This window comes from Kryptolebias marmoratus, linkage group LG20 (genome assembly GCF_001649575.2).
Source record: "Kryptolebias marmoratus isolate JLee-2015 linkage group LG20, ASM164957v2, whole genome shotgun sequence".
In the NCBI taxonomy this organism is placed as follows: domain Eukaryota; kingdom Metazoa; phylum Chordata; class Actinopteri; order Cyprinodontiformes; family Rivulidae; genus Kryptolebias; species Kryptolebias marmoratus.
Window position 1 is genome coordinate 2,138,960 of NC_051449.1, and position 15,195 is coordinate 2,154,154.

Below are 15,195 nucleotides of genomic sequence, written 5' to 3' on the forward strand. Positions count from 1 at the left end.
TTTGAGAATGTCAATGTTTGTTGGGAATTATCTTACAAAACTAGGAAGGATTTTTGGTTTATATATTAAAAGTTATGGTTTTTTATTGATTTTAGTAAAAAAAATTGCAACTTTTAGGAAAATGCCCCACGAAATCAGGCATTTTAGCTGCAACAATCACAAAAAATGCCTGCGAAATCCTGGAGGGACTGAATTAAAGGCAGATAATACATCCAACTTTTCTTGAATGTCTGATCTATTTATAAACATGTATACTTTTAGTATTGCGTGCTCTTTTTAAAAATATTTTGTGATAATCCTGTGTTTTCTTGTCCCGATTCCTCTTCAATCCTGTGCTTATCTCTTCTTGTAATCTTCTGTGACCTTCTTGTGTTTCTTTGTGTCAAAACGTTTGACAGGAAAATTGGTCTCCGTTGTAGAGCAGCTGTGGGTGGGATTCCCCCAGGATGTGACGATTAGAAAGGCTTTAATGACAGTTCAGGAGTGAAAAATGAGATGAATGTCATGTTCAAACACCTGTTTAAAGACTTTAATGGTGGGCTGTTTTCTGCCTGTCACATCTTTTTCAGTTTTCTCCCTGTAAATACTGTAAATACCTGCTTCTAATTTCTTTACAAAGAAGTGCAGATCCAAAACATTTAATAGTTTTAGATCAGGGGTGTCCAATCCTGGTCCTGGAGGGCCACCATCCTGCATGTTTTCCTTGTTCCTCTGCTCCAACACACTTGATTCAGAGGTTCAATCACCTCTTTTTGTTCTGCTGAAGCCTGTTAATCACCCATTGATTCAAATCAGGTGTGTCGGAGCAGAGAAACAAGGAAAACCTGCAGGATGGTGGCTCTCCAGGACCAGGATTGGACACCCCTGTTTTAGATGCTTCAGTCCTCATACATTCATCACAGAGTTTAATTTTAGCCTCATTCTGACTTTAGGTGTTTTTAAATATTTAATCTTCTCGCTGTGTTTTGCAGGATGCTGCTTATTGGCTGCAGGTGCACCGGTTGGAGCACAGCGACGGTGGGATCCTCGACTTGGACGACGTGCTCTGCGACGTGGCCGACGACAAAGACAGGGTGAGCGATTCATGGGAGACGTTCATTTTAGGGCTGTTTGTCTTAAAATATCAAATTGGGTGAAGCTCTTTGCAGGAATAAGACAAACAACTTTCTTCACACTCGTTTCAGACCTTAGATCCACAAACCGTCCTATCAGGAGCCCGATGCTTCTCTTATGATCACCTTCATCTATTGCCTTTGCTGCTGTCTGAAGTGTGAAATGCAAATTAGAGAAGCTCACGGACTGATGACCTGCAGGTCACAGAGTCACTTTCTGTTATCTTAAACAAAAATAGACAATTGCTGAGCGGACTAGGGAAGGTCAGAGGTCAGATTGTTAGCTTTTACAGGTTTTTCAGTTGCAAATTTTGCGTAAACATCTTGGCATATTTCGTAGTCTGAGATCAATCTAAAATGGTTGTTAATTACTCCTCTGTGTTGGTATTTAATGTCTTTACATGTTGAACCATAAGTTGCATAAACCAAGACTGGCTTTTTAAAGTCGAAGAGTAAACATCCGTCAACTACAGGAGACAGATGTTGGGTTTGGGTGAAAAAAGCTGCAGTGGTTCCTGATTTTAGTTGGAAAGTTTATAATTTTTTGCTCAGGTGAGCTTCTTGTCTGATTTGTAGTTGGAGAAAAAGTTTGGTCAGGGTTTTGTGTCGTGAAGCGGTGGAGGAAGCTGCTACAAGAACAAAACGACGCAGTTTTCATCACGCGACCACATGACCGAGAGCCGACTTCATGACTTCTCATGGAGGATGCAAACAGCTTTAGTATCCTCAGCATTGAACAATCATGTTCAATTATGGCTCCAAACTGTGAAACACGGCACACAAGCCCTGGTTTTCAACCACTAAATCCTTTGCAGGAAAAGCTGCAGTGAGTTTTAATATTTACTTCACCTTCTTCGAGTTTGCTGGAAACTTTGACGTCTTGCTTGATGCTTCTCTAACAGCGGCAGCAAGCTACCACCAGCTGTTTCCTTCTTCCTCCTCTGGGTAGAAACATGTACACAACTTACATGTAGTGAGGCTCTTGTCAACAGCGTTTTCCCCTTGTAACTTCATGGAAGCTGAAATGCTTCCAAACACTGATTTTAAGGGCAGAAGGAGTTATTTGTGTCTCGATCAGCCTTGTTTTCTTGTTGTTTTGTGCACACCATAACCTGTCTGGGTGCTGCTCTTCCAAGCTTCAGAATTCTGCTTTTTGCATTCCTCAACATATAATAATAATAGATTTTTCAGGATCCTATTGCATGTCTGCATGTAAGTGTAAAAGTGTTCTTCCTCTCATCATCGTGTCCTTTCACATCCTTCTCCTCCCTCTTCCCTTCAGGCCTTTCCCACAGCTGAGAACGTGTACGTTTCTGACATGACAGCCTGTCAGCCTCACTGACACATACCTGCAGCTCTCACAGCTCCGACACTGAACCCCTCCGGGCCGACAGTGAATGTTCTGGTTCCCTGCAAAGGTTGTTTTCATACAGAACACCAGGTGCAGCTCGTCACCGGACAGGGCAGCTCGCGGGTTCTGTGTTCAGTCCTGTGGTGCTGCGGGTTGTTGGGTGGAACCTCTGTCTTTAGGACCGGTTCAGGTTCTAACTAAGAAGTTCTTTGTTGTGTTCCTGTAGGTTTTTCAGTGCAGTTTCTTCTTGAAATATGTTATTGACTCAGTTATAACTTCTCCCTTTATAGTGCAAAATATTAAGGAAAAACTGAGCAAATGTTTGATCTAAAAGTTTAGTTTTAGACCAAGTCTGCAAAACGTTCCTCTAAATCTGCTCAGCTAAACTTTTCCTTCATCTTTAAAATCTGATAAAAATGAAATAACAAACCGACAGGATGATGAAATAGTTTTTTTTTGTTAGTATTTTCCTGTCTGTGCAGCAGATTATCTGTAAAAAAGTCGATCATAAAAACTAAGTTCACTAAAAATGCATAAACTGGATTTGGCATTGATGTTTCCAGAACTATTTTCAGTTTCAGAGGTTTGTGGTTTTTGTATTGTAGATATTTTTCGGCTTTATGACCCATTCAGATGTCTTACCAATCAACAAAGATTAGGATGAGTAACTATTATCACACAACAGCTTTGTGTTCAGGACTTTGACTCAAATTTTCCTAAATTTTTCCAACATTCCTGTTTCTAAAACTCTGATTTCCATCCTTGTCCCCGGCTGGATTGTTAGTGTTTGACTTGATGGTTTTTGCACAGAAAGAGTTTGGTCTTCAGCACAGCCATTAGAATAAATATCACTGAAGATAAAAACACGTTCGATGTTCGTTCTTTTTACTTTTTAATCTGATTCACAAGTTTCACTGTTTAGGGCACAAACCACACCAAGTTACCTCAAAATAGCAGCTTTTTTTACACAGATTATCTTTAATATTTTTCCACTTTCGTCTGCTGGAAAAATCTAAATCTTTTAACGTGACTTTGCTTCGATACTGGAACTCCAAACCAGTCTGATGTGTTTAAAGGACTGACGGAGTTCACCCCAAAGTCCAAACAGACATTTTAAACCCACATGATGTTTCTGACGTCGCGGATCTTAAACACTGTGAGGAAAATGGCAGCAAACTGAACTGACTCCTTTTAAAAGCCCTCCAGCGTTGGGCTGTGCCTCAGGGTGAGTGTTGGCAGAATGGGGGCGATCCGGAGGAGCTTCCAGTGGAAACTGGAGCTCTGAGCTCTGAGTTCATGGCCTCTGCTGGCCCTCATTGGTGCTCTCTGCTTGTGTGTTTGAGAGAAAGTGTCTGAGTGTACATTTACTGTAACCGTATACTGTGACTGTTAACCTCACATGATACAACAGACAGTATTACACATATGAAACTATGTAGGAGATTCATGCAAAGTCAACCAGTTCCAGCAGATTTTACCCAGAGTCCCAGTTTTGACCGATAAACCATAACTTTTCCGCAAATTTGACCCTCAGCCCCCCCGCCTGGTTTCACTTCCTGGAATCAAACTCGGCCTGCAAAATGAAAACATGTCCATCGCCAGAAAATCACATTTATCATCAAATATAACCGCTCAAATCCACACAGTCATTTTACAGACTCGTTAGATGCAAGTAATGGAAAATACTGCGTCCAGCGCTGTGGTGGAAACTAGGAAACCTGTCAGGAGGACGGCTGCAAACCGAGGACAGACACAAGTAACCCTGACAGAAGCTGCTGCATCCAGATCTGTGACAGGTACTGAGAAAAATGCACATTTAAGTTAGAGAAACAGCGAGTCTGAGAGGAATAAATGAAAACACAAACGTCTCTGCTTCACAGGTGGTAATAATACACTGATTTATTATCAAAAACAAGACAAGGAAACAAAGTTTGAGTGATTTTGTTGTCCCTGACTGATCATTTTCCCAAGTTTTGACAGCATTAAGTCTCCTTTCACAGCTTTTGCATGAACCCAGTGTCTGTTTTCCTTCTTTTTCTGGTTGTTTTTGTCTGTTGTGTCTTTGGTGCCACTGTTTTAGATGGAGGAGGCGTGTACGGCTGCATGCAGTACGACAGGCAGAGCGGGCTCAGAAAGCATGAACAATATCTTTATGTTCCTGCCTTAAACCTGCCTGCCAACACAGTTTTATATATAAGTCTGTTACAGGGATGGGATTCAGCCCGTCAGTCTTTGGTCAAGTTTGTATTATTATTCATCGCTCCCTTAATGAGGCACCGTAGGACTGTTTATAATGATTTATGGTGTAAAATAGAACTAATTATATGAAATAACTGGTTCTGTACACGTCAGTACACAGATTTATAAGCTCTTTTAACTTGGCGAACAGTAGAGAAGGCAGCTGGGCTGTTTTTCTTGTTTCTTGAAGATGTTTCACCTCTGATCTAAGCTTTCTTCAGTTCTGATCGTGGGTCGGGACTTGTTTGGGTCATTGGATTTATGTGGAAATAAATCCCGTTTTTTTTTTGTCCTTCCACCGATCTGTGTTGACGTAAGTTTGAACTGGGATGAGAGGGAAGCATGAGGGCATTAAACATGTATGAGTGACTCAGTTTGGTGGTCTCCTGGCAGCTGGGACTCATCTCTGTTATTCCACAGGAGCTTTTTAAAGACTGGAAGGAATGTCTGGCCAATCACACAAGGACACATTTATTGGCTCGCTGCCTGTATTCTGCGTGTACGCTGCACGTTTTTAGTGTTTTTGTTGTGTTTTGGTCTCTGTTAAAGCAGATTTGTGTGTTGAAGTTCATTTCCACTTTAATATCTGTACAGAAAGCGTGTGTGCCAGGAAAGGTGGCAGCTTGCCCTCAGATTGTTTTTCCAGATGCTCTTTTTATTTTTTTATCTGCTCGTGTTTCTTTTCCTTCCTCTCCCTTCTTTTCATTCTACCTCTCACACAAACAGAAACCTTGTTTTTTTAATTATTTTAAGCGCACCAACTTTTCTGTAACCTTTATTGGCCTCATGCGTTGGGAACTGACTTTCCAGCAGCTGTTTCTGTGACGTTTTCTATCTTGAGCTCATGGAAAATACTTGTTTTCGATTGGCTGGGAGTTTGAAATTGTGTTAGCTGATCCTGATGTGGACACTCACTGTTACAGATATAAAAAAGGAAATGCTGCGTAGCTTTAAATGGTGCTGGACGTGCCAGCTGCAGGAGTGTTGAGCGTCAGCTGCCCGGTGGTAAATCTACAGCCTTATAGTCGCTGCTCTTTGAATCCATTTAAAATATGTTCATAAATGACGTGGAATTAATTAAGTCTAATTAAATGATTGATTTAGAGCAGGGGTGTCAAACCCAGTGATGCAAGGGGGCCAAAATTACAAATTTGGTCCAAGCCAAGGGCCAATCATGATCAATATTTATTAAAAATTACATAAATTAACCTTGGTTTTAGATGTATTATTATAGAAATATCAATGACCTTTTCCCAGTTACAGATTATACAGAATTTAGAGCAAACAGACTTTAATGAACACAGACAAAAAGATCAAACTTCAAAAAGCTCATCATTAGCTGTCATTTCTTACGCCTCACTCAGCTTTTAAATGAATTTTTTAACATTAAAACAGATTTTTAATAAAAGCCATCAACAAAAACCTGATCATACAGAAATTAAAACTATATATTGTTGGCTTCTAAGTCACTGTCAGAGAAAACTTTACTAATTAGGCTCAGTTTTTTTAAGCAAAATAAGAATCAGAGACTCGATCTGTCCCAGACTAGAGGGCCGGATGAAATGTTACAGAGGGCCGGATCTGGCCCGCGGGCCTTGACTTTGACACATGTGCTTTAGTTTTCTTTTCCAAATCTTTGCTCTGTTGTGTGGTGCACGTTTATGTTTTGAGTTGTGTTTTAAAGAAAGAAGATGAAAAAGCTGCAAGTTGAAGGATTTACGTACTGATTTAAAAAGGAGACGTGTTGGAACTCCTTTTTAGTTGGATTTTATTTGTACAAACACCTCTGTCCAGGTTTCCAGAAGAACCTGTAATCTGTTAAAGTTAAATACAATTTATTGACAGAAATAACAACATCAGAGCTTCACATAAAGCAGTCCAGGAAGCTGTCCTTCTGTGTTTTTAAATATCTGAGTGTGAGGCGATGGTTCTGCAGCACTTTTCTTGCAAAATTACTATCCCTCTGTGGATATGTCTCAAACTTTAGTAGGACTTGAGCCAGCGGGCGTCACACAGACGCTTGTCTGACCCGGTCAGTGTGGTACCTTGCTGTCAGACATAAGCATGTTTTCTGTAAATGTTGTGGAAATCTTCCCTCGAGTCGGCGGCGACCGTTAGCGAAGCCGCGTTCCATCGAGCCCCGGCGGATTAAATGATAAACTCACTGAGCTGAACGAGTCGCATTCCTGGTATGCACGATCTCGCTTCAGATTGTTTGTGTGTTGTTTGTTGTTGATCCGAGCGATTTCTCAGCCGCATATAGAGCGGAGCCGCTGCGATGGAGACGAGCAGACAGACAGGATGACAGACAGGAGGGGCCACGGGGTTAAATCAACCCAGAGGAGTGTCTGAAAGCGACTCCTCCGGTGCTCTGTTTATCCTGCCAGACAGACAGACAGGCTGCTACATGCATACTTCAGTGTGTGTGTGTGTGTGTGTGTGTGTGTGTGTGTGTGTGTGAGACACGTTACATCTCCTACTGAGTAACTGCAGTAATAACTGAAAGAGTCATTTACATTGGAGGCATCTATATAAAAACACAAGGTGACGATTTATTGGCTCCAGCTCGTTTATTGGTGAAAGTAAAATGTAATATATGTTGGGGGGGAAAGGATGACATGTTGAAACACAGAAGTATTTACAAATATTGATCTGATGTCTTAGTTTTGCCCGTTTGTTGTGTCTGTGGTTGATATTGATTTCTCTAAGTGCTCGACGATGTGAAAATGAGGCCTCCTGAGCTTTAGATGCTGACTGTGGAGGTTTTTCTCTGGTTTTAGAAAAAAAAAAAAAAGGATATTTTTGATTTGGAGGAGAAGATTCTTGCCTAGTTTGGTAGAAAGATGCCAAAAATCAGCCGATTTTTCTGGTGGTTTTCGGCCTTGTTAGAGTCTGAGTTTGTCTTGGAGACGTTCAGGCAGCTTGTTGCCACCTGAGCCTTAAAGTTCGTCACCGTTTGATGAAACCAAACAAACTAAAGATGGAAATGAACTCTGTAGCCTCTGTTTGAATCCATTTAGGGTGATGGAAAGCACAGATAGAGCTGCTGTGAGTGAGGTTCTGGTCTGGACCGGTGCCTGAGTGGAGCTCCTCCAACAACTGGATCAGAGGTCAGCCAACACAAGCATGCAGCTTCGGAGGAAAATCAAAATGGCTCCTGACGTTCGGAGCATGTTTGAGGTTCGGATTGACGTAGTCTTTGAGCGGTTGTTAGTTTTGTGCCGAACCAGCAGCGGCGGGACTCGTTAGTAAACAGAAAACGCATCACTTCCTGTGCAGTTCCGGAAATTCCTCCAAGACATTCCTTCAAAGGAGAAATGATTGCTGCAGGATGTGATATATAATAAAACCATCTTGCCTGCAAACGTAGTGACTTCCTGTCTTACCTCTTACTAGGGCTGACGATGACCTCATTTATTCCAGGCGAGCCTTCCTCGCTCTCCTCCCCCACCCGCCTCCTTTTTCTTTTCCCTCTTTTTTGCCTCCTAATGAGAACAAGATGAGAAGTTTACAACAGATTCAGCTGGGTGGCAGAAATATCAGAGCTTAGATCTGAGCTGCAGACTGACTGACAGAAACGAGACGTTTTATTTGTACGTTTGTCCAGGCAACGTGCTCTGGATGTCTTAGGAAGGGGAGAAAATTAAAATGTTTATCAGCTTAAAATCATCAAGAAATTGTGCTTGTAATCCAGCTTAATATGGGTAAAATATTTATCATTGCATTGCATTTAATTCATCAAAGAATGGATGAAGATTATTAGTTATACTGGCTTTTTTTGAAACAGTTAAATAGTTTATTGTCATTAGGAAAACAAAACAGTTTTGAATGTTTATTTTTGCATATTTCATTAGCTATGATATCACTTCTTCTCCAACTCAGCTTTTGGGATGTGATCAGTCTCCACAGAAGGCAAAATGTCAGTTTTACATCATTCAGCAGAAATTCCTGTCATTTCCTGTCAAGTTTCAAACCTGCAGCGCTGCTTAGAGCCGCTTCTCTCTGCAGAGATCTTCCAGCATCTTTCAACAAGCTTGCACCTCCTCATCCTAACTGCGGGGCTTTTTTTTTTTTTTTTTTTTTTTATCAAAACGGCTACAAGACGCGACACGCAGGCCTTCTGCGTTTAAACTGATCGCCTAAGTGCTTCACGTCGGCCTGAATGTACTCTTTGTTTATCGCTTACGTTGGACTGAGCTGGAAGTCGAAAGCTGCCAAAGTTTACAAGCATGCAGCACAAAAAATGCTTTAAAAGCTGTCGAAACACTTGAGGCGTTTCCACTTCTGTGACGGGTCATGTTCCAACAGCCCACCTCTTACTCTGCAAACAGTGACTGCACTCAGCCACCTGATGAATGGCAGGAATCAGGAGAGCTTCTCGGAGTCCTAATGGGAGGCGATGCAGTCTGAAGGTTTTGCAAGAATTTGATCCTTTTGCTGAATTTCGTCACCTGTTGAAGTGGCAGATGGAGCTCTTTTTTTAAATAAATAACTTTAGGTCTTCCAAACTTAAATTAGAAGTTCCACAGCCTGAGCGGCCATACAGTGTTGTATTCACTGAACTGAAAAAAGGTGGGATTTCTGAATGTCAGGTCCTCCACCCACCCTTCAGTCACCTGCTGAGGAATCTGTGCTTCTGCAGCTGTGACAAAATCCAAAGACGGCTGCGGCCATCTTGGATTGACTCCACATGCTGTCGATGAAGCAAAGTCGAGTTAAAATCTGTCCCTTAATTCACAAGATATTTTGTTAACAGAGAGAAACACACAAAAAGACAAAACAAAACCATTATTTTCGACCTTTGTCTGGCGATATTCCAGTTTGGTCACATCTTCCTGATCTTTGAACGGTTCAAACGATCTCCGAACCTCAGCCGAAGCTTCCCAGGAACCTTTCTGACCTCTAACACACAGCATTCGTAAAAACATTTAATAAAACACGGCACCTTTTAAACTTAGAGCTCCACCTTCTGTTATCCAAGCAGCTTTGTGAAGCGATTACTCACACACACACTCAGCACTCTGAGTTTCACCCTGGGTAATTGTCTCCCACACACAGCCTGAGTCATCATTACTCAGTCTTTTATGTGTGTGTGTGTGTGTGTGTGTGTGCATTTATGGCACATGCATATAAGGTGCATTTAAACTGAACTGGTATGATGGATGTTGTGGATCCACTCGTTCAATTGTAGGTTATTAGTTCCAGCCTGACAGACTGTTGTCTCCTGGCGAGGTGACGGAGCGGAGCGCCGCCTCCTCCCTCCTCTTTCCTGTCAGGGCTCAGGAACCGGAGAACCCACAACACGTCGGAGCTCCAGAACACCTTACATGGACAAAACAAACGGAGCCGTTTAGTCCATAAAGCTTAGAGAAATGTGGTCAATCTGAATTTTTGGTTCCTTGTTCAGAAACGACAACTCTGAAACCCAGAGCTTCAAAACGTTTGTCTTAAAGGGGGCAAATTCTGGGAAGAAAAAATACAAAGTTTGTGTCTTTAAAGCTTTTCTCTTAGTATGATAATTTATAATACTTCATAGAAAGATACTTTACTAAAAGCTTGTTAAAGAAGGCATCCAGATACGTTTTATCTAGAAGCCGGTCCACAGATGTGGCCTTTTGTCTTAATTATGCAGAAGAAAAGTCAGGAGGAGACAAAGACTGTGTCTGTGGAGCCAACAGGACAATCAGGATTACAACAGCTCACAACAGATAAGAGTGTGTGTGTGTGTGTGTGTGTGTGTGTGTGTGTGTGTGTGTGTGGTAATGAGATTAGGACTCCCCTCCTTCGACCCTCTCCCTATTCTCTCCTCCCTCAGATCCTTTCCTCATACATCTCATCTGCCATCGCTATTCTTTCTCACACAATCACAGACCTTTTAGCATTTTTTTTAGCTTCCAGCCAACAAAATAATCACGACAAAAGAGCTTTGATTCTGCTGCTGGCTTGCAAATACAAATGAGCAATCATTTTTAATGTCAAGAGTAAATTTAAGGACTCCTGTTTGGTGTTTTGTGGCTTACTTTTGGAATCCTCATCCCAAATTTGGGAACCACTGCTTTAGACTGAACCAAAGGTCCAATTTAAATACGTTTGACCTGATAGGATGCTGGAGAAAAGTTGGTCTGAAGGACTTAGTCTGCCCTCTGGTGGTGGCCCAATGTAGGTGCAGCGAGGTGTGTTTAATGATTATTTATTTATTTGTGTATTAAAGACTTGTTCCTGAAAACTGAGATGGTTTAAACCCATCAGCAGCAGCAGGATCATGTTTGACGCCCACTTTGGCTGCTGCTTTAGTTTCAAGCTCTTACTTCTGCTGAATTTTAAAGATTCATCAATCTAGCAACTTTAGATACTTTTATTGTGGTAAAAAAAACAACAACAGGTGAAATCATTCAGAGGTTGTTCCCATTTCTCATCCGGACTTATATGTTTTTTTTTATGATAAAAATAAAACGCATTTGAAACTCCTCATTAGTTTTAATTTGATTCCTCAGAGAGGTTTGGTCTCTGCAGCAGTCGGCAACCATCACTGCAGATCTTTGTGTGAGCCTAAAAAACCTAATGATAACCAAGGAAACTGAGATGGGTGTCAGAAATAAATTAATCTATTAGCAGTACGTACCTGGCTGGTCTGAGCTCTGACATCCCAGCTGCTGGTCCGAAGGTGCTTCAGTTTTGTTTTGAGATTCTGAAATAAATGATTAATCTTCGTGTAAACCGTTTAAACGTGTCAACATCCCTGTTCGGTTTGAAAGTATTTGTTTCGTGTCTTTGAAGGCCTCGCAGATGAGTCAGGCTTCGACGCTTGTTTGTTTCATATCGACGCACTAATGTTCGAGGTCAGATCCACTTCATGTGCAGAAAAAAAAAACCAACAAAAAAAACTTTTTTTTTTTTTGATTTATTTAAACACCTTCGCGTCTAGACACCAGGTGAGGGGAATTGTTTGCTCGGTTTTGATTGACAATGATTGACAGGCACCTTGTAACCTTGAGGAGGACGGGAACGTCATGCAGGCGCAGACCGGTTGCCGTGGCAACTGCAGAGGCTGTGGAGAGACTGACACCTGTTGGAAACCAGGAGGCGTTTCCAACAGGTTAGTGTTGGTGTCATCTCCAAAAGAAACACCAGGGGGAGCCAGAGACACCTTTATCCTCAGAGTCAAAAAGAGTTCATCTCTATGCCTTTATCTTTGGTTTTATTTATTAGAATAAATCTGTTATGACAATAATTATTAATTCAGCAACAAGGATTTCAATTTGAGTCTGAGGTTCACGTTCAGTTTTTGATGTTGGCTCAAAGCCTCAGGATTTTGTTTACCTTGTCTTAAAAGTATATAGTGCTTTTTTAAAAAAAATAGAAATGGTTAAGTTTATAATGACTCATCTAAGTAGTGTCTTATTTTTAACAGTGAAAGTAAAAAAGACAAAAGTTCTGATTGTTCTGAATTACAAACTCACAGGATAATAACAGTAATTTGGTATCGATGAAATCTTCATTCAGGTTTTTATCATCGGTGACTCAATCTGCTGCGGCTGGTGAAAACCGCCAGCTCAGACAGGAAATGATGCGCCTCCGTAATTATCCCCCAACGTGACGTGTGTGTGTGTGTGTGTGTGTGTGTGTGTGTGTGTGTGTGTGTGTGATTAGCAAATATCTCATGAATCACTGAGTGGATTTTAATGAAACTTTGAACCACTGGATGAACGTCAAGCTGTGTAAATATGAGACGTTATCCAACAGTTTGGAGCTGAGGCCTGACGTGTTTACAGCTGGATTAATGGGTGTTTTGTTCAGAGAAAACTCTTCTTCTGCTGTTCAGATTTAAAAGTAATCTCGTTTGAAATGTTAACCAGAAATCTACTTGATCTAATCAGGTTTTAGGTGGGATTAAGTTTTTCCTTTTGAAGGTTTTTCCTATAGATTATAAACTAGAAAACGACTTCTCTAATGAAGTTTAAACCGTTTCTGATCTGAAACCTTATTTTCTTGCTCAACATATCAATATGATTAATTGGAAACCCAAACACACGTCGATGGGCTCGTTCCTCTTCCACCACTGGGGGGCAGTGTGGGTCCAGGTTCCAAAAGCCTGAAGCTGAGGGCTTCAATCTGCACATTTCAGGGGAAGGGTTGACTCTTAATAAGACTTGGAGGCCTTACATCATATCCCCTGGGTGCTTTGTGTCTGCCGGGACTGTATTTAATGTTAGGCTGCTTGCACAAGGTTTTCAGAGTCTCAGCAGGAAGGAAGTGATTTTATCTTATTTACTCGTGTTACTAAAATCCGCGCTCTGTCTCACAGAAGTAAATTGGATTCAGAGACGTCGAATGTTTACGATGTGATATGAAGTCATGAAATAATTCCCTAATATTAGGCCGTTATTTTGTCCCTTTTGTCTGCCAGAAGAGATCTTTGGAATTTTTGAATTCCTTCTCCAGGAAGTGAGCAGGGAAGTAGGCAGGAAGTGAGGGTCTGAGGGGTAATAAACAGGATGTTGTGATCGGTGCCGCCTGTGGAGTCACTTCCTTTCACCGTTCTGATGATCTGTGAAAGTTGTCAGAAATAAATCAAACTGGTAAAAAAAGAAAACATTTAAAGGGTGAGCTTTAATTTGAGCAATTATCCAGGAACGTAGAACTGTTTGAGTGGCAAAACATGTTTTCTTGTTTTGTTTTGTTTTTTCCATCGAGGACTCCAGGATAAAAGATCCGATTAAAACTAAAAGCTTCTGGAGGATTGAAGCATTCCAGTAATATGTCATAACTTAAAACATTTCTAATAACATACATCGAGATGAGTGCGCAGTCTTAATGCGTACAAGCAATAAAGGAAGGACTTTCTCTAAGCACCCAGTTCGACTTCACTCACAACAAACTCATCGATCTGGAAGAATCCAGATCTTGTCCAATCGATCCGTCGCTCCACCACACAAAACACCACCTTCTGTTGTTTCGAAAATCAGCTTTTATTCTATAATAAGCACACGATGGTGTCCATATTATTGTTATTATTAGAAAGACAGAGCTGCTCTAACTTCTGTCCTGCTTTTAAAAACTCTTTACCTTCATAAATCTTATATTTTTGTGTTCTCTGTCAGAAAACCTACTTAATCCTTTTTACTTCTGTAACATCTGTAAATATCTAATAAGTTGATAAACAAAACAAAGATTATGACTCAACGTAACATTTTTAGCTGATTTTTGCCCCTTTTTAAAGTTAAACATAGCATCAACCACTGTTTCATTGGCTAATATTAGAAGGATTTTAGTACCAGAATGATTTTCTGCCGCTTTTACTACATGACAGCCAACTTCTTATCTTTTTTTTGACTAAAAGACTAAAAACCGAAACAGTAAATGTTTAATCAGCATCAGTGTTTGGAAACATCTAAAAGAAATCCTTGTGTGTCAATCAGACAATGAAACAATAATAAAACTTACTGAGCTTTGCTTTAATGGATATTTTACTCAGACTCCACAGTTCAGACAGGAGGAGTGTTTGTTGACTGGTGATAAATCAAATCAAATCCTGAGCAAATGAATGCATCACCTTTTAGTCTCTTCATACATTTGTTGCAGTCGGTAAACCTTCCTGAGATCCGCCTGAGCAGGATTCTGTCTGATAGGAGGAATAAACAGATAGCAGCACTATCTGGAGGTGCAGGTTAAGGAGTGATGGACTGCCCTGATATCCTGCCATTCATTCACTCATTCACCGAGTCTGACATGGGGGGATAAAGGCGAGCACCTCTCTGCGCTCGGCACATGCTAAATCCATTACGGCTAATCCGCAAGTGCCAAGCTGGCGCTGGCTGGCGTGGGGAAGTGTGTGCGTGTGTGTGTGTCTTCCTCCTCAGCGTTAAACCTCAGGAACTCTACACGAGTATTAAAGTAAGCAGAGTGTTGACTCGCAGCCAGCCGCTTCACTTTCTGTTTATCAGATGTGAACAACGCAACCCCGGAGTCCTCCGAGCGGCTTTTGACCCGAGCAGAAACAACATCCTGTTATCGTCTGATGTATGAAGTGACCAGAGAACGAGGAGGATGTGAACTGTTTGTAAAGAAGGTGCTGTTTTACGCACTCAGACTTTAAAGGGCTGTTCCAGTCATTTTCAAGCTGTAGACCTTGCTGAACTAATGATGTGTTGGCAGAGCCATAAAGTTTCCAGCAGGAAAGTGTTGTTACGTAGACTGACCAATGAATCAGCTGCTAAATGAAGCCAAAGTTTTAATAATCACATTGTGTTCACTTTAAGTCGAGCTTAGACAGACAGAATGGACAGAATTTCTAGGCGCAGCCAAGGTGTTGAGGGGATCCGTTTTGGTGGCCTTAGGATCGCATCTCTGCTTTTTGCAGATGATGTGGTCCTGTTGGCTTCATCGGACCATGATCTACAGCTCTCACTGGAGCGGTTCGCAGCTGAGTGTGAAACGGCCGGGATGAGGATCAGTGCCTCCAAATCCGAGGCCATGGTCTTGAGCCGGCAAAGG

The 15,195-nt window shown here is 41.3% G+C and overlaps 1 protein-coding gene across 7 annotated transcripts in view; it reads left to right on the top strand.

Moving 5' to 3' along the window:
• LOC108243849 (partitioning defective 3 homolog) overlaps positions 1 to 15,195 on the top strand; it is a 251,070-nt gene that overhangs the window by 40,364 nt on the left and 195,511 nt on the right. For all 7 annotated transcript variants that reach the window (XM_017429549.3, XM_037973000.1, XM_017429551.3 and 4 more), the window contains exon 2: positions 972 to 1,073. In XM_017429549.3, the coding sequence (XP_017285038.1) occupies positions 972 to 1,073 (102 nt within the window). The remainder of the gene's footprint in view (positions 1 to 971; positions 1,074 to 15,195) is intronic.